Source organism: Canis lupus, chromosome 16, assembly GCF_003254725.2.
Source record: "Canis lupus dingo isolate Sandy chromosome 16, ASM325472v2, whole genome shotgun sequence".
In the NCBI taxonomy this organism is placed as follows: domain Eukaryota; kingdom Metazoa; phylum Chordata; class Mammalia; order Carnivora; family Canidae; genus Canis; species Canis lupus.
Window position 1 is genome coordinate 24723216 of NC_064258.1, and position 18797 is coordinate 24742012.

At 52.4% G+C, this 18797-nt stretch overlaps 1 protein-coding gene and 1 long non-coding RNA gene across 2 annotated transcripts in view; both read left to right on the forward strand.

Annotated features, from left to right (window-relative positions):
* The first annotated feature begins 3060 nt into the window (after positions 1–3060).
* ANK1 (ankyrin 1) overlaps positions 3061–18797 on the forward strand; it is a 216623-nt gene continuing 200886 nt past the window's right edge. The window contains 1 exon segment of the mRNA XM_025440516.3: positions 3061–3357. Coding sequence (XP_025296301.3) covers positions 3232–3357 — 126 coding nt within the window. The 5' untranslated portion in view covers positions 3061–3231.
* LOC112655501 (uncharacterized) lies at positions 3669–8603 on the forward strand. The gene is made up of 3 exons (XR_003133735.3): positions 3669–4031; positions 7864–7938; positions 8151–8603. It is a non-coding gene; the product is annotated as an uncharacterized LOC112655501 (long non-coding RNA).

Consider the following 18797-nt stretch of genomic DNA (forward strand, 5'->3'; position numbering starts at 1 on the left):
AAAAAGGAAAGTGAAGCTTGATACAGCACCTTATTTTTACTGAATCATTTCACATTTGCTCTCTCCTGATGGTGCTTCAAGAGAGATATTACCAGTGTTCTTGTTTATGGATAAGGAGATTGAGTAATTGAGTACAGCAGCACGGTTAACAGTATGTGCTCTGGAGCCAACTAGCTAGGGCCAAATCCTGGCTCTACTATTTATGAGCTGAGACCTTGAGTAAGTGACTTAACTCCCTTCGCCCACTCCCTCTGTAAAGTGGTGACAATGCCCAGTGCAATGGAAATGCTGAATTAATGTCAGCTAGTCTTACTGTTATCCCTTAAGCCAGTATAGGGTAGACTCGTTGATTCTTCCACACATGGTTATGGAGCCCCTATTATGTGCCAGGCACCATGCAAGGTACTAAAGATCCAATGGTAGCCAAACCAGACTCTGTCCCTTCCTTTACCGAGTTTAAAGTTAGTGGGAAGACATGTGTCAATCAAAACCATCACACCAACTTAAAAGTGTACTTACAACAGGTGTTCTGAAGGAGGCACAGCTGGTGTCATAATGACATGGTAGAGCTAGTCGGGAGCCCCAGAAGGGCCTCCTTGACAAGTGAAGACCACCTTGGTGTGGATGAATGAGTTGGAGTTAGCCAGACTAGGGCCTGGTCCAGAGGACAGTTAGAATGGGACAGAGCAGTGCGGGCAGGGGCAGCAAGGACAAAGGCCCAGTGGAGGGACAGTGCTGACAAGTTGCAGCTGGAGCATGGTACCAGGTCACACCTGGGGGAAGACCAGCCGGTGTTAGGAAGAGCCTGATCATTCAGGTCCCCGTAGGTCAGATGGAAGATCTTTGTCCTAGAAGTCAAAACGGAGGATGGTAAGCTGAGAAGTGACAATAATCATATCTGTGCTTTGAAAAGATGAGTGTGACTATATTGTGTAGGATGGTTTGGCGGGTGACAAGAAGGGATGCAGGCACTGAGCAGTAGGAGGCCTTGGGTCACAAGTGCACAGGCCTGGCACTCAGATGTCTGTGCTGAAGATGAAATGAGGGCCTCCTTGGCAGGATGATTATAGCCACGGTCATGGGGGAACAGACCTGGGGAGATCGTCTAGAGCCGCGCTGTCCAATACAGTAACCACGAGTCACCTGTACCTCTTAAACAACTAAAATGTGTCTGATCTGAATTGAGATGGGCTCTAAATATAAAATACACACTGATTTTGAAGCATAAAATAATGTGAACTATCTCAGTGCTTTTACGTCGGTTGCATATTGAAATAATACTTCTGGATACCCTGAATAAAATAAATAATTAAAATTCATTTTAAGTTTCTTCAACGTGGCTACTTGAAAATTTAAATTACATAGGGAATTGGGATTTGTGTTTCTTATTTAGCTTCAGTCGAACAATGCTGATGTAGAGTGAGAAGAGAAGAGGGTCCAGAACCCAGCCTTGGGGAAGGACCATGGTCAGAGCAAAGGTTCAGCCAGCCCCTTAATTATTGACTCGCACCTGGGTGGAGAGGATGGTGGAGGGAGTCTGCCGGGTGGGTGTGGGTCGGTGTGGAATGGGGACTTGGAGCGGCAGGGCAGGCACAGGGAGGTAAGGTTCCAGTAAGGAAAAAAGCATGAAGTCTGCAGAGCAAGTGGGGCGATTCCGCCCCTCCCCAAGTTTGTAGTGTGCAGGGGTGGCGCAGCTCAGAGCCCTCTGAGGCCTTTTGCTGTAGGACAGAAGAGATTCCCACTCGCCAGCCTCTGCTCTGTGCTTGGTTAAACGTCTGCATCTAGCCCTCAGTTTAGGGCCGAAGGAAGCGGACTATTTTTTCTTCTACCTTCACCAGTTCTTAAATATTATTTTCTACAAATCCACCGTTATCTTTTCGTGAGCTGAGAGCTCCGTCCCACCTGATGGGAAGGAGCGGGCGGGTTGGGAGCGGTCCTGACTGAAGGCCCAGTGGATGCCGGGTTGGGGCCTCAGTTTCCCTGCCTGTCGCCTGTCTCCCGAAGGAGGGGGTAGGTGAGCCTACGGCCCCTCCTCCTCCCGCAGCCCGCCTTTGCGGCTGCGTGAGCTCAGCAGCCAGGTGTGTGCTTCTTGACAGCGGGATGCGGGGAGGGCGGCGTTGCCGAGTGCGGGTGGGTGTGTGGGGGGTCCCTGGTGCAAAACCTCGCTCCACTGCCGTCAAAAGGGAACTCAAGGGAGAACTGCTCACTTCATCTTGGACGCGTTTTCCAGCTAGAATTGGTAAATACGTAAACGAAAGGCCCACACGGTCTGAAAGGGGCACAGGGCGCTCCCAGCGAGCTTCCCGGGGAGCCTCGGCCCCGCGCGCCCCTCGGCGGGCGCCCCGGGCCAGACAGGCGCGGAGGCTCGGCGCTGCGGGCGCGTCCCGGCCCCACGGCGGCCGCCACCGGGGGGCGCCCCGAACCCCGAGCCGGCCCCGCCCCCACCCCCACCCCGGCCGCCGCGACCGGGCCTCGGCGCCCCGAGCGTGTCGCTTCCGCCGCCGCCTCCCGGCGCGCTGGTCTGGGGGCGTCCGGGCCCGCCGCCCTGCCCTCGCTCCCCGGCGCGGCGCGGCGCGGCCCCCGCACCCCGGTCCCCGTGGCGGCCCCGCGGCTCGCGCCGGGGCGGCGGGCTTTGTTCCCCGAGACCCGACGGCGCGGGGGCCCGAGCGTCCCGAGGCGCGGCGGCGGCACTGCGGAGCCGGGGGCCATGCGCCAGCGCGGCCGCCCCGCGCGCCCAGCCTCGTCGGGCCCGCCCGAGCCCCCGGCCGCTGGCGGCCCCCGCGCGCTCCCGCGCTGAGTGCCGGGGTCCGCCTCCTCCCGGCCCGCTCGCCGCCCCGCTCGCCGCAGTACGAGCCGCCTCCCTGCCCCCGCCCCCCGCGCCGCCGCCGCCGCCGCCGCCGCCGCCGCCGCCGCAGGGAGGGAGGGAGGGAGGGAGGCCGGGGAGGGAGGCGGCGGGGCCGAGCCCAGAGCCCGTCCCGGCCGCCGGCGAGCGAGCTGGGGCCGCGGCGGGAGGCGCCATCCGGGGTCGCCGGGCGGCCGCGGCGCCCTCGCCCTCCGAGCGTCTGGCAGCCGCCTCCCGCCGCCCCGGCCGCGTTCGGCCCGCGGCGCCCAGAGAGGCTCCCGCTCCGCCGGGCACGGGCTCATTTTTCTTCCTCCTCGGGAGGGAGTCGCCACCTGGATTGCCAAGTGCGAGGGGTCCGGGAGGCGGGGACCGGGGCACCGTGACCCGCCATGGCTCAGGCGGCCAAACAGCTGAAGAAAATCAAAGACATCGAGGCGCAGGCCCTCCAGGAGCAGAAGGAGAAGGAGGAGTCCAGCAGGAAGCGGAGGAACCGCTCCCGTGACCGAAAGAAGAAGGTAAGGGGGGCGGCGGGCGGCGGAGGTGGCCTGCGAGGCAGGGGCTGCGCCGGCCCGCGAGCGCGCGGGGGCGCGGGCGGGAGGGCAGGCGGCGGCGGCTCGGGCGCGGCGGGCAGAGGACGGGCCCGGGGCCGCAAGGGCAGAGCGGGCGGCGGCAGGCGGCAGGCGGGGCGCGGGGCGCGGGGCGCGGGGCGCGGGGCGCGGGGCGCGGGGCCGGGCGGCGCCGACCCCTCTCAGCACCCTGGACAGACGCCGGCGGGCTGCGCCGCGCGCGGACCAACTTTTCGGGCCTCGGGGCGGCCGGCGGGGGTGATGGGCTGCTCCGGGCTGGGTGAGGAAGCCGCTCGCGGAGACGCGGCTCGGGGCTGCCGAGGCTGCTCTGCCCGCCGCCGCCCCGTGACCCGCGCTCCCACGAGAAGAGCTTCGTTCCCGCGTGTCTGAGCGGGGGGTCTCCCGTCCTTCCTCCCCCCTGCTCCAGCCCTCTGAGTGAGTGGCAGAAAGGCACGCCCCGGGGCATTTGGCAGCGTCTTAGGGTCGGGTCACCCAAGATGAGCGGCTGATGGCCAGGAGGGGAAGGAAGTTCCTTTGGAAGCCAGACACGGGTGCTGTCCAGCTTGGCCCAAGGACCTGGTCAGAGAGCAGGTCTGCCTTCTTGTGGACAGTGCGGAGACAAGGTACGCCCCTGCCTCCACCCGCGGCCCAGACCCAGACCCCTTGCGGCAGCTGTTCCAGTGCTGAGCACTCCCCTTCTGGGTCTGGGGTCTCCCGACCCACGACTTAATGACCACTAGCAACACCTTTGGTGAGAAGCACCGCGTAGCCTAAAATACCTTCGACTGTGAAGGGAGGGTGCAGTTAATTGGGCAGAGGACCCCCGCTGAGAGGTGTTTTAGAGCCCCCCCCCCCCCCCCCCACGAGGCCACTAGTACAGAGATGCGGTTCTGGAAAGTGGAGGTAGGGCTGAAAACTCCAGCGTCAGGAGAACCATTTTGACCTGAAGAAGCCGATGTGGGGCACAGCCTGCAAGCTTGCTCACCAGGGAATGGGGCCCCTCAGGGTTCCGGGCGGAAGGATGGGTCTTGTTTGAGAAGGAAACATCTTTGGTTTGGATTTATTTTTCTTCCCTGAAATTGTCTCACTCTGAGAAAGAAGTTTGGAGCCTTGGTTGACAGTAGAGCATGGAGAACAGACTACTTGCGGGTCACACTCCACTCACCAGAGTTGGTCAGCAGGACCAGCATCCGGCCTTTTCCTAGAGATGGGACACAGGGGCAGAGATGCTCTCTGATTGTGACCCAAGTAACTTACGTCCCACGCCAGGCCTTCCTGCACCCCACGGGAGCCAGCCCCTCCTCCCTCAAGGGATTTCCATGGTGTGTGTAAATAGTAGTTTCCCAAAGGCACCACCCCTTTAGCAGGACCAAAAAAGAGGCCTTCCCCAAACCTACGGTGAATCAGAGTTTGGGTTGGTGCCACTGGGAGAATCTTGAGTTCTTCTGCTAGGGTCTGAAATACCAGAGCCCATCCTGTGAGTCAGGCAGGGGGAAGTCTAGTTATATCTGACAGTGTTCACCCACTTTCTTGGCATGGATGTAAACTTCTCATTAGAAAAGCGTGCTCTCTATTTCCATTCCTGCCTATTGCTTTAGGAGCCAAGCCGATCCTCTCCCAAACTGCTCACTCAGTGTTTTGATCCCACTTCTTGCTCTGGAGCTTCCTCCTTGGTGCTCCTGATACCTTAAATAATTTTTCTGAGCAGTAGTCAAAACAGAACTCTCCCTTCTTCTCTTCTTTGGTTTCTTTCCATCCTACAAACTCCCTTCAATATAACTCTGCATCCCGACTCCATATAATACACACACATAAAAGTGGCAATCTCAGTATTATTTTTACCTCTTTGGTCTTAATCTTTACATTCTTGTAAACTTTATGTTCATCTTGAGTGCTAGATGAAATAGATTTCCCTTCCCCCCTCACTCCATGTTATTTTGTTTTATTGCTGGTTAGAAGCATACTGCGTCAGTAAGCATTCAGAAATCTTCCATACAGATATTCATTATTGTATGCAGTACTCTGGGTGCCAGGTCTAATACGACAGTAATAGGGAAATCTCAAGTCAGAGTGAGAGTGGTGACATAAACTCGTAGAGCCGATTCTCTGGGCGAGGAGGATATGGTACAGGGTAAGGCTTCGTCTGTATTTTGCAATGGTTGTGAGGTCTCTTAGCTATTGGCATGGTCTCGAGGGCCATCTCGGAGGCGAGAGATAAAATTTATAGCAAAATGCAAAATCACGAGAAGGTGGAGGGCCCCGGAGGGAAAGGTGAGGAGGCAGAGCAATGCAGAAAGAGATATTTAGAGAAGGCAGAGGAAGCTCCTGTAGGGCTGGGGAAGCAGATGGCCAGGGTTGAAGGTTCATATCAGGTGAAGTCCAACTGGGGCCCAATTTTCTACAAATGCAGGAATGTTTTAAGGGAAAAGTGATGATTAAAATCAAGCAGGTGAGGACTTCATAGTTGGTTACCGCAGACTGTGGGGTGCTATGGGACCATCCTTGGAATCAGCACAAGGAAAGAACTTCATAAATACAAACGAACATTTTATTCCAGTGAATTAGTAATTCCTAGGAATGTATGGCTGAGCCAAGGGCACTCGGAATTTACAAAAAGGAAAGGTGTTTGTCCCATGGGTAACCTACTTAGCGGGCACTTGACTGAGCAGAACCGAATCCCTCCCGTTTGTAGAAAGAACCGTGGTTGTAACTTCAACACTGCTTGCAGTTTTTATGGCTGATGATATTGTGTGGGAAGGCGCTTGCTAAGGGGTGCTGTGCAATGGGGGATGGAGGCCGATGTTGTGACGCACTGACTGACACAGATAGAAACCACCTCGACACAAGGAATTGAGCTAAAACTCTGGAGCTCTAAAAATGCCTGCATTCTTCTGGGGCTTCATTCAGTTTTCTGTTTGTGTAGCATGCATCCTTGTCAGAGGCTCGCTGTGGGAGCTGCAGCTTTAAAGGAAAAAAAAATCAGAATTTATGACATTTACTGATAAGTCCCCCTGAATCTGAAGGTTGGGATGGAAATAAATAAATCACAAAGCATGTGTAAAGCAGGCATTTGCATTAAGAATGGAAGCTTTCTAAGGCCGAGGACGCCTTGGGCAAAGGAATATGTGTGCTTTTTATGTTTACCCAGAGCTTGAGGTGAGGAGGGGAGGACAGGAAGGTTGGAGACAAAGTGAGGCCCAGGATAGGAGGAGGGTCAGAAATGAATAAAGGAGGAGAGGATGAAGGCATGAGGGAGGTAGTTAAGGAGAGGAGGGGCTGGCAGTGCTGCCCTGCTTTAAGGGGTTACACTAATCCTGCTGCCTGCCATACCCGTTGGTGCCCTGGGACAGTGTTTACCGAGCTCTCTCCTTGTCCCTGCTTCTGTCCCCCTGCTTCATCCTCTGCTTTGGTGAAGATAGAGATCACGTCTTCTTCCTGGCTGTATACTCGGGGCCTCACACACAATGGGCATGCAGTAAATGTGGATGGGATGACTGAGTGGATTGGATGAGTGGATTAATATATTTGCCTGCTGAAACGTTGTCTTGGTCATAGGCATGGGCTCAGGTGAACAGTATCCTCTTTGTCTTTTGGGGGCATCTGAAGAAAGTCTGACATTTCTTGCTTTTCTAGTCATTTGCAAAGCAATAGAGATTCATAGGCAGGCAGTGGAGTGATCTAATTTTTTGGTGCAGTGAATTCCACCACTGAGCATGTAGTTAGTCCCTTGCAGGGTCTCTGCTGCACTAAATGTCAAGTGATTTTAGCTGTTTGGAACCACAGTGTTTGCACAGGGCCTCAAGGAGCCAAAAAGAAAAGAGCAGAGAAAAAAAACTAAGGGAGCAGAGGAGTGGAAGGTGGCTTTCACCGCTTTGCTGTGCAGCAGTGCCAGACCATCTTTCCAGACTAGGCAGGACTCCCCGGAGAGGGCTCTGTCCCCCTCGCACAGCGGGCTGAGGCCTGGCGCCTGGACTGTGGAGGTGTCTTTGTGGGTCCTGTGATCGGACTCGCGAGGGAGACTTGGGGTGACCTGCATGAGTCTGGAGTGGTCGGTGCCAGGAGGGTGATGGTGGTGGGGTGGGGTGGGGGAGGGGTGTGCAGGTGTGGGATCCTTCAGGTGGGCCTGCGTCTCCTAACTGTAAAGGGTCTCAGATGGAAACTTCTGCTGTTGTCTGCGAATGAGTTTATAATTTCGATCTGAGAAACAGCAGACCGAGTCGAAAGAGAATGCTATTCATCATATGTGTTTAAATCTAGGTCCTGTGGCCACATCGCGTCACTAGTACATGTTGCAGTATGAACTGCTATTTGTATATAAAGCCTCTATTTGGCTTTTGAATAGCATGATTATGGTGCACTGCACATTAATTATTAAACGTGTTAATTTATTAGTTGCGAGGCTTTAAAATACACCACAACTTTGGTAACCTGCTTTGGCATCTCTTCTTATTTTAGTACCTTGGGACCCTCAGACACGGAAGCAGCCCTGCCCCTCTGGAGCTCGGGGAGGAACCGCCGGGGGTTGAGCTGGTAGGAACCTTCCCTGCCTGCTCTGTGTCCCTGTGCCAGCCCAGTGCTACCCTCCCTGCTGTGGGGATAGTGGCGGTGGGGGCTGTTCCCCAGATGCTCCTGTCATCCCCCCAACTATTTGCTAGACCAGGAGAGCAGGGTCTTGTGAGCACAGATATTACACCTTCAGTTGTGTCCAGCATTGTACCGTTGGCATATTTTTTGCTCCTCAGCCACTGCTCAAAGCAGAGGGGGCAGCAGCCGAAATTCAGAGCCTGAGGAAAATAGCCTCCCTGTGAAGGACCATGCACCAGTCCCTGTGGCCTGTCTCTCCTCTCGTTCACCCTAGCAAACTGCTGGCTCACCAATTCTGCTTATGTCCCCTCAATATGGCTTCTTCTTAACTCCAGCCTAAGGGTTCTTCCTCTTTCCTTCAACAGAAGTGAACAGGCAGTAGTGAATGGGGACTGCATGCCAGGCGCTCTTTTCCTGTGTTAGCTCAGCCCCATGCTTTGCCGCCAGGATGCCTTTGTGTAGGCAGACCCTCACCCATTTCTTCCTCCTTCAGTGTCAAACCCCATCACTTTGTTCTTCAAGAAACTCTCCTGAATGTCCCGTCCTCACCTGAGTCTTTGTACTTAAAAATTCAATAAATACTTATGACTTGAATTGATTCAGGAGCTGCATTTAACTGGTTTGGATTTTTTTCCATGGTCTTTCTATTTGAATTTGGAAGAGTTGGCCCTACAGAATTGGAACCAAGTACATAATTTTTTTCTCTGAATTATTCTGACTAAAGCAAAGTCATCAATGTTTGGTTTTTGAAAAAAAGAAAACAAGCTTTTGCTTTGCTCTTTATCTCCATTTTCGGTTCTTGAAAACCAGCTTAGAAGCCTCCCTCTTACAGCGTGCGAGGGTAGGAGTCAGACCTGGATCACAGTTTCAGCTATGTGTGTGTGAATAAGCCTCCGAATTTCTCTGCACCTCAGTTTGCTCATCTGTAAAATAGGGATGAGGATCAAATGAGTATGCTTTATAAACTTTAAAACTACATAATATTTCAAAGGCTATAGTTAATAACATAATGATTATTAATTAAATTATGCTTTCTAATGAATCTAATGCCAAAGTTCATGCCTGGCTTTCCAGTGGTGGTGTGAAATTTTGATGTGTGCCTGGGAAGGCCAGCACATTATTATTTCAGTACTGGTAAATGAGAAAAGGGTGCTTTAAATCATATCTTCATTTCATTTTCAGGAAAGGAACGAATTTCCTATTTTACAAGATTTATTATTGCAGACTTAGTTATCTCCATGGGTCCAGTCTGAAACTTTGAGATGGGCTTTATTAACGTCCTGCATGGTGATCGTAGCTGTATATCAAAAGGGGAACATAAAAATGGTTCCTAAATTTTCTGAGAATACTATCACCATTAGAGCTGTGGCTGATAAATCCAGGGTGTGTAATATCACAGATAATGGAACACAGGGTGTTACGGGCAGACCAGACCCCTTCAGGGAGACTCTGTGCATCTTAAGAGTGAAAGCATAACACATCCACCAAGAAAGGAGAATTTGCATTATGTTCACTCAAAGCTAAAGCAAAGAAGATTTCATGGCCAGCCAATTAAAAACAACAACAACAACAACTTTTTTCGTTTGCTTCCAGTGTGACTGGATGGGTTCCCTTCAAAGAGAATCTTTCTGTGTCTTTGCTAAGGCGGTAATACATTTTCCGTTTCAGTTAACACATTTTTGTCCATTTCAGAGCATCATTGACAATGCTGCTGCAAAGCAAGCTGCTCTGTTTATCAAAGGAGGGGTCTGTATTTATTGAGAGCAGGTCCTACAGGCATTGTCTCCCTGGAGCCTCGCAGAGCAGGGTGCAGACCCAGCCTGGCTTCAGAGCTTATTCACAGACCTTGGCACTGGGCTGCCTCTTTAGGTACATGACACACCCTCAGGATAATCAAGGCTGTTGAGACAGCACTGATGGTATTTCCCCTGCCTTCACAGGAAGGACTTGCTTGTTCTTGGGAAAGCTGCCAGCGGAGGCAGTAACCCAGGGCAGAATGGAGGCAGGTGATTTGGGCTCAGGACAGAAGTGCTGGCATCTGGATTCTAGTTAGAACATGAATGTCCAGAGGCTCCTTTGTAAGGCTCAGGGACAGCCCGGGTGCTGGTAAGGAGTCTGCCCTATTTCAGGCTCTTCTGCTTCACAGAATGGTTATTTCCCCTTGACTTTCTGTCTCGGAGATTTCCCTACCTACCATACAGTCAGCATCTTGCCCTTATAATTGTTGAATTGTGTAGCTGCAGAGTACCTACATTTCTGCCATTACTCTCTGTTCTTTCCCCCTACCTGGGACTTTTGCTTGTTACAGGGAAGAATCCTAGGACCTCTAGGGTCCTGGGCCTTCACATGAAGTGCTTGCCGACAGCTGGACTTGGTGTTGGGGGTGGGAGGTGTGGCTGAAACAGGAGGCCAGCATGGCCCGGCCCGGCCAGCAAGCCAAACAGTGCTTGGATGCCTGGGTTTCATTTGCTGCCCCAAAGAAGTCAAGTGGTCTCAGTGAGGCTGAGGAGCAGAGTGCAGTCAGGGAGAAGACAGGCACCGGAGGTGAAAAGGCAGCAAATATCATTAAGGTAGCATTGAGAGAGCTGAGGTTGGAGTGAGAGGAAACACGACAGGAAAATGGAAAGAGGTGCGTGACCCCTAAACTCAGTTCTGAGATTGAAGGGGGACACACCCCAAACACTCAGGGTGAGACCCTTGGGAAAAGAGAGACGGGATAATGGGCCCAGCGACCTCTCACCTTTGTTTGTGTCACAACCAGCTTGGGGAGAGGGCTTGTTATATGCAGACCTGCCCCACCTGCACCTGCAGAGTCTGACACTGGGTATAGGAGGGACCAGACACCTGCACGTCCGTGCCCAGCAGGCTCCCCTCGGGTGAGGTTGGCATAGAGCACACCGGAGAGCCTCTGTTCTAGCAGAGCAGTAGGCTTCCTTCTCCACAGGCCTGGCCAAATGAAAGTCAACCCTTCACTTGCCCACTTCCTTTGGGGAATTGGGTATGAAATAAAATAAGTAAATACAAATCCTCTATTCCTCACTTCTTTCCTTCATCTCCTGGTTGGATCTTCCCTCAGTCTGGTCACAACTCATCAGCTTGTTCCTGTAGCTCTCCGGTTTGCTCGATACCAGCCTCACCCAAGGGGAGCCTGCTGGACACACAGGTGCCTGCCCCCCCCCTCCCCCCCCGCCCAGGAGTCAGACTCCCGATTCCCCACAGCAAGTGGGCAAATAAAGGGCTGGCTGTAGAACTGTGGCCAGATCTGTGGGTGGAAGAAGCCTGGCCAGGGCCAGGAGGGTGGGGGTGGCCTGAGGAGGTGCCTGGGAGGCTCCTGGGGGTCAAGGCTGGACCTTCAGTGGGGCAGGCCATTCAGTGGAGGCAATAGTGTTTTGGAGGGTGGGCGAGAGGGTCTGGAGGGGCTGGGCTGGGAACTGTGGGTCCAACACTGGGAGCAGGGAGTGCAGGATGGGGGAGCTCTGGAAGGGGTGGCAGAGAGAGCTGAGCCAGGGGCCCAGTGATGTCCAAAGGGCAGGGGAAGCCTTAGAAGCTCCAGGCAGAAGTCTGAAAGGTTCCCACTCCTTCACACAGAAACCCTGGGCTATGCTGGGGGATAATCCAGCTGAGGGACAGGCTGGCTTGAGCTGGGGACAGCTCCTGGGGATGGAGAGCATGTGACAGATGTGCTATTTGGGTGGTAGAGAAAGTTGGTCTTTGTGAGTAATAGAGTGGGTACCAGTAAGCAGTCAGCGATGATCTGGAATAGGTTTCACTTTGACATCTGTTAACATATTTGCCTGTGTGTGTGTATGTGTGTGTGTGTGTGTGTGTGTGCGCGCGCATGATTAAATGTCCATAAGACCTCCTTTCTGACTTGGTGTTGGGCTAGTTAGTTGGTGATGCCTTTCATTGAGCTAGGAAAGAAGAGGGGAACAGGTTAAGAAGAAAATGATGAGTCCTTTTGGGGTAGAATGAGTCTTGTTACATACCTTCCTGGAGCTCTCAGCTGATACAGGGAGAGAGCTAATAGAAAAGGTTCTTAAATATCAGGGAGTCTGTTGGGCTGGTGGTGGAGAAGGGGGGTGTCAGCTCCAGTCTGCACATTCCAGCAAGGCCCTAGAGTGCAGATCTTCAGAGTGATTGCTTTAACTAGGGCACATGCATGTGACAAAGCCTACCAGCCATGTGAAACTGAGAAATCTGACTGGTGGACACTCCTGCCTGCGGGGAAAGCAAGTCCCTGGGGTTGAGGTGGGCTGCAGGGAGGCAGGAGTAACTTACTTCCCAATAAAGGACTTCAGCACCATCCCCCATTTGGCAAAATGCTCTGCATTCACTAAAAATGAGGCTTAAAAGAATTTGCTTTTAAGAATATGTTTCTAATAAAAAATAGGAATATGTTTAAGATGTAATGTAATTAAAAATACAATGTAATGTAATTAAAAGAAAAGACAGAGGATGCCCTGCTTGTCCGAAAGGGTAGCCAGCCTTCTCTGCCTCTTGTGTCTGGAGATGGAAGCTGGGAATTTATAGATGACGTCACACCCCCAGTAAAGAATTCCAAAGAATTCCAAGGTGATGTGGACTAGAGCCAAGTAGGTAACAGAATGTACTGGCTCAAAATGGAGCTGGAGTATGGTCCCAAAAGTCTGGGCAGTTGGGTCTTGGCATGTGAAGCCATCCTTTGTAAACCAACTTGAAAATGTGTGTGTGTTGGGTCTAAACCTCCATTCTGCAGCCAGAGTGATTTTCCAAAAATGCAAATCAGATTTCAACACTCCCTCCTTTAAATCCTTCAGTGGCTTCCTAATTGCCCTTAGAATATAGTCCAGGCTCATTACTCTGGGCTCGCTAGACAGCTCCCCCCCCCCCAATTTAGCCCATAACTGCCTCTCCAGTTTATCTCTTTCTTTTCTACATGCTGCGTTCAGCGGACTCTGAGCTTCTTCGAGTACTTTGGATACGTGTACTTTCTCTACCTTTAGATCTTGCTGTCTGTTGAGTCTTTTTTTTTTTTTTTCCTAAGTGCTACACCCAATGTGGGGTTTGAACTCATGGTCCCGAGATCAAGAATCATATGCTCTAAACCACTGAGTGAGCCAGGCACCTCTGTCTGCTGCATCTTTTGCCTCACACAGTAATGCCAACTCCTCTGTCAGAATTCAGTGTGAACATTGCCTCCCAAGTCCTAGATGAGGTTAAATCACCCTGCACCATATTCTTCCAGTATGCTCATGTGCAAGGTGACCAGAAAATTAAAAGGACTTCAGTGCATGTCAGGAGGTCATCTTTGATTGTGATGTTGGAGCAGCAATGAAGAGATGCGAGCTTTGGAAGGTGATGGATTCAGATGGTTGTGAGTTGACATCCTGGCTCAGAGGTTTGCTAGCTGGGAACTTTGAGCAAATTGCTCAGTTACCCTTCCTGAGTCTCAGTTTTTTCCACTTATAAGGTGGAGAAAGTGATATGTGCTACTCAACCACGCAGGGATGTTGGAAGGATTGAATGTAAACCACCTGGGATACAGTAAGCACTCAATAAATGTTTGCTTCAGTATCTCCATCACCACACACACCTATCTCCCACAGAGCAACTGGTAAATCCAAGACATGAGTGTTAAGAAGCTGTGGTTGTGGGGGGTGGGATACGGCAGAGAGAAACATGTCTGCCCTTAGACCACCAAATGGATAAATAAATGAAGATTTTCTAAAAAACATGACCACTGGTCACATTTCCTCTTTGACTCTAAATAAAACTTAAAAGGTGAAAGTCTGGGGCAGCCTGGGTGGCTCGGTTGGTTAAGGGTCTAACTCTTCATTTCGGCTACAGTCATGATCTCGGGATTGAAAGATCCAGCCTCATGTTGGGCTCCACTCTCAGTATGGAGTTTGCTTAAGATTCTCCCTCTCCCTCTGCTCCTCCTCTACTCATCTCTCTTTCTCTCTCTTAAATTAATAAATCTTAAAAAAAAAAAAAAAGTGAAAGTCTGGTCTCACTTAGCAAGACTCTCACCTTGTATATGATTTAAATACGGTGATTTCCTTTGCAGAGCTGGTGATCAGGGTTTCATCCCAACGTTGGTAGTCATTGTCTAGCATTGCTGCCAATTTATTTTTTTTAAATATTTTTATTTATTTATGATAGTCACAGAGAGAGAGAGAGGCAGAGACACAGGCAGAGGGAGAAGCAGGCTCCATGTGCCGGGAGCCTAACGTGGGATTTGATCCCGGGTCTCCAGGATCGCGCCCTGGGCCAAAGGCAGGCGCCAAACCGCTGCGCCACCCAGGGATCCCCTGCTGCCAATTTCTTAAATGAATTAGGAGAGACTGTGAAGAAATGTGAACCCGATCTGAAACGCCAATTAGAGTGAAGAATCGGAAACAGCTCAAGTCAGAAAAGCTTCAAAGTCTGAAATGTCCATAGAACTGTTCCTGCATTTATGGAGGTGTGGGTTTCTCCTCTGGTGCAGAGATCTGGCAAATTCATTTGAATGCCATTGGGCAGAGCTGCTTTGGTCTCTGCACCCTGGAAAGCAGGACCCTGCCCTGTTGGTGTCTGGTCCAGAGAGGCTAGGGGCAGGCAGGCCCCTGGCTCAGCTGGCCCTGCCTGGGGCTGCCATGGCCGGGCTGGCATGTGGCCGAATCAGCCCCGAGCCCTCTCTGCTTCGGGGGCAGCTGCAGCACCTATGGGGGTGGGGGACCCAGTGCCGCCTGGCGACCTTGAGCAATGTGTTTGGAACCAGGACGCCACTGCGGGCTCCTTGAGCAGATGCGCCCCGCTCTCCACTTCAGCAGGGCAGACCGCTGTCAAAGTATGTCTTCTAACAACGTCCTCTGGCCGCTCACACAAGCCTCAACATTTTGACGTCGTTGTTGAGCAGACCTGCATTTGAGGGACATCTGGACGACAAGCTGTGTGGATGAGTCTTAGCACTGAGCTCTCAGGGCTAGCGGTGCTCCCCGCCCCTGAACCTTCACATGCCACCCGCCTCTGCACCTCCGCCTACCCCCTACTCTGTTAAGGCCCGGCTTTGCCTCGTCCAGGCAGCTCTCCTGAATCTAGGTCAGAGATGCTATGGGGGGGTGCCAGCCCTGAAGGGAGGCTGGGGAGGTAGTGTCCAGGGCCCCTGACCACTCAGCCACTATGTGTGGGAGTTTTCCAAGCCTTTAAAAGCTAATGGCGCTTTCCACTAAGTCCGAGGACAACACAGGATTCTGGAGCCTGTCAGGAAATGAAACTAAATCATGACCTGGCATTTCTCAATTAATGGAACCTCTCCTGGGGCATCTGGGTGGTGCCGTTGGTTAAGCCTCCAACTCAGTTTCAGCTCAGGTCGTGATTACAGATTTGTGAGATCGAGCCTGGCAGTGGGCTCTGCGCTCTGTGCGGAGTCTGCTTCTCTCTTTTCCCCTGCCCGTCCCCCTCAAATAAATAAATAAATCTTAGAAAACATAATGGAGCCTGTGCTTCCTTCCGTACCACCCTCTGATTTGTGAGCGTTAACCACTTGTGGTTGTGGATGACAAGAACAGAGCTTAGAGTTAAGAGAGCCGAGTCCTGCTCCTTCCCACCCTCTTGTGTAGCTTTGGAAACAAGGGAATCGATTTAGAGGGCTTCCAAGGCTCTTCTGGGTGGTACCCGTGAGTCTGAGCTTATGTGAACTTACAAGGCCACAGGACACAATGATTCCTAGAAGCCAGCTGGCTCACCCTGGCCTCCAGGGTGCTGGCAGAGAAATGTGGGTGGGGGCGGCTGTGTCGTGCTGTGGGCCCGCTCTCCTGGACACCAGACTGCAGGGCACAGGGATGTTGGCAGACATGCGAAAGACCATTCAGTATAGGCTTCTGCTTCAGCTGCTTGGTCCTCATCCCATCCATTTTGTTATTTCCACGATACCGACATGATTGGGAGCAGATCAAGGAGAGAAGGGTGTGCTTGCTGATAAAGTGTGGGAGCCACTTGGGCTGCTGGAAGGTCACCATGATCAAGGTTAGCTGATTCAGTCACTCAAAGGTGTATGTTTTTGGAGAGCCTGTATAATCAGACTCCCCTGTGACTCCATAAACCTCCTGCTGAGGCCAGTAAGGTGCCTCCTTCTATGTTTGCAACAAAACGTAACCTCTGGGAGGGCAGAGAGTACCTGCCGCAGGTGAGCATGAATTCAGGAGGCAGAGCGCCTTCTATTTTCAGTGCAAGGTGACTGGATCTGTCACATGCTGAGTTGCTTTCAAGGTCATGAGCAAAGCGAGGCTCCTCCCCACCATGGAGCTTGGGGGAGTCCAGGAGGCCCTGACTCCAATGGGGGAGGGGGCTCAAGCAGCTCTTGCTGCCTGCATTTTCCTAGAAAGCAGACTCAGGCAAACCCACTGCCCAAAGAACAGGCAATTTGCTGTTGGATACACGGTGTGGTTTGCCAGACAATCATGGCTTTTTAAAGACTCCCTTTTAGAGATGAATTGCACATTTTTAGAAAATCCCAGCTTCATCACTGACTGAGTTTCCAAGGAGTCAGTATTTTCAGGAGAGGTCAGTACTCCAGTACGCCAGCCCTAACTGAAATTCTTTTTTGATTTCAGACTGTGCCCCAGTGGCCCAGTCCTTCCCTCAGAAAGACAGGGCTCACTGGTTTTAAAGGAAGCCCCAGGCACTTGAGAACCCGTCATGTTTTCTCCAGTGGCTGCTTGGCTGGGGTTGCAGAGAGGCAGGAGAGCACTGTCCCTATACAGAGGCAGTCAGTCCAGGCTGTCGTTGAACTGGAACCTTCTCCAGGGGTCACGTCTTTTGGCAGATGAGCCCCTGAATATTCAAGCCTCAGAGAGCCCCAGGAGCAGGGTCACCAGTGGGTCATGGACAGTTGTTACACAGGGCACCGCCTGCATTATTTCACTTGTCCTTCTGACAGCCCTGCGAAGTGCAGAGCAACCTTCCCATTTCACACAGGAGGGCAGTGAGGCTCAGGAAGATTAAGTGCGTTCACAGCTCCGAGCGCTAGAGCTGGGGCTGGGATGTTGGACATGTCTCTCTAAAGTCCTGGCTTTTTATTTTTATTTATTTATTTTTTAAGTTTTTTTTTTTTTAAGACTTTATTTATTTATTCATGAAGACACACAGGGAGAGGCAGAGATACAGGCAGAGGGAGAAGCAGGCTCCCTGCAGGGACCCTGATGCAGAACTCCATCCCAGGATCCCAGGATCATGCCCTGAGCCAAAGGCAGACGCTCAACCACTGAACCACTCAGTTGCGGTGCCCCAAGTCCTGGTTTTTTATAACAAGCAGGCGGTGGCCGATGTGAGGGTTGCAGATCAGCTCATGTATTCTAATTTTCTCATCTGTCCATTGCCTGCCCGGCTTCCAGTAGAACAGTGGGGCCCAGCCTTTGTGGGGTACTCCCTCCACTGAAGCAGAGAGAGGAAGGCAAGGGGGTACATCTGGCCTGCACACACCCGAGGGGCTGGCCTGGCCAGTTGACAGGGGAAGACCTTGGAGGGCTCAGGAAGGTTAAGTAGCTTGCCCGAGGTCATACATCTGATCAGAGCGAGGGTGACGTTCACACCAGCTACCTAATTTGGAAACCACCTCCCTGCTCTGGAGCCACTCTGAGGATCAGGCCAGATGAAAGTAAGTGTGCCTCAGGGGAGGATGCGGGGCACTACTAACAGGGAGCCCAGAGACCCGCGTAGCCCTTCCTTTGATTCTAAGATAAAACACCCCCCCAGCCCCCCAGCCCTCCATAGTCCCCCAAAAGCTCTGGGGAAGAGAAGGCGGTCATTCCCCAGGACAGAGCCCACACAGCAGAAATGGGCCTGGTGATGGAGACATGGATATGAGGTAGAGAGAGGTGAGGATGCAGACGCAGGTGTAGACACAGACACAGATACAGGTGCAGAGAAAGACCTAGGGCTACAGATGGACACAGGGATACAGATGACAGACACACCAGGCAGTGCACAACTAGGGCCATAAAATGGTAACATGAGGATCTCAGGATGCCAGTCCTGACTCTGCCCCTCGAGAATTGGCTGGGTGACCTTGGGGAAATCACTTCACCTCTCTGGGCGTCTGTTCTCTCATCTGTAGAGTAGAGGGCCAGAAGTGGGCTTGCTGATACAGCAGATTGGAAGGGACCTTGGAGATCTCACACTCCATCCCCTTCCCCGGGGGGAGCTGCACTGCAGAGAACGGAAATGACTTGTCCAGATCACGCAGCTGTCTTCACTGGCCAAGCAAATACCAGAACCAGCTCTCCAGGCCATGTCTTCTGTGCTTTGGTGAGAAATTACAAGCTATGATTCTTGGAGCACAGTATGGTAGGAGAAACCCAGAGAAGGAAAGGGGGACTGGGGTTCTTCTGTTCTATGTAGAAACAGCCCCACCAAGTAGAGGCGGCCCCACAAGAACACGCAGAAAGTGGATGTACTCCTCTGCGAGGAGGCGCTAAAGCCTGAGCCCCCTCCGGGCCTTGTGAAAAGCGATGTGCCCTGGATAGATTATTCCAAACTGGTCCTCGTCCCACTGCCCTAATTAACTCTCTTTGGTGGCACGCGCAGCCCCGGCTACGTTCAGGGCTTGATGCACTGCCATCCATGGTGTCATGTGTGTCTGTCTGGTGTGGACACGCGTGGTGTCCCACACATCTCTGGCTTTGGAGGCACATTCATCAAATATGACCTGCTTGTTGTCCAGATGGAACCTGAGGCCTGGATGGGGGGGAGGGGTGACTTCCCCAAGGCTCCTGGCTGAGCAGGGCCTGAGCCTGACACCTGAGAACTATTTGGATGCAAAGTCTTATTGCCCTTTGAGTGAATGA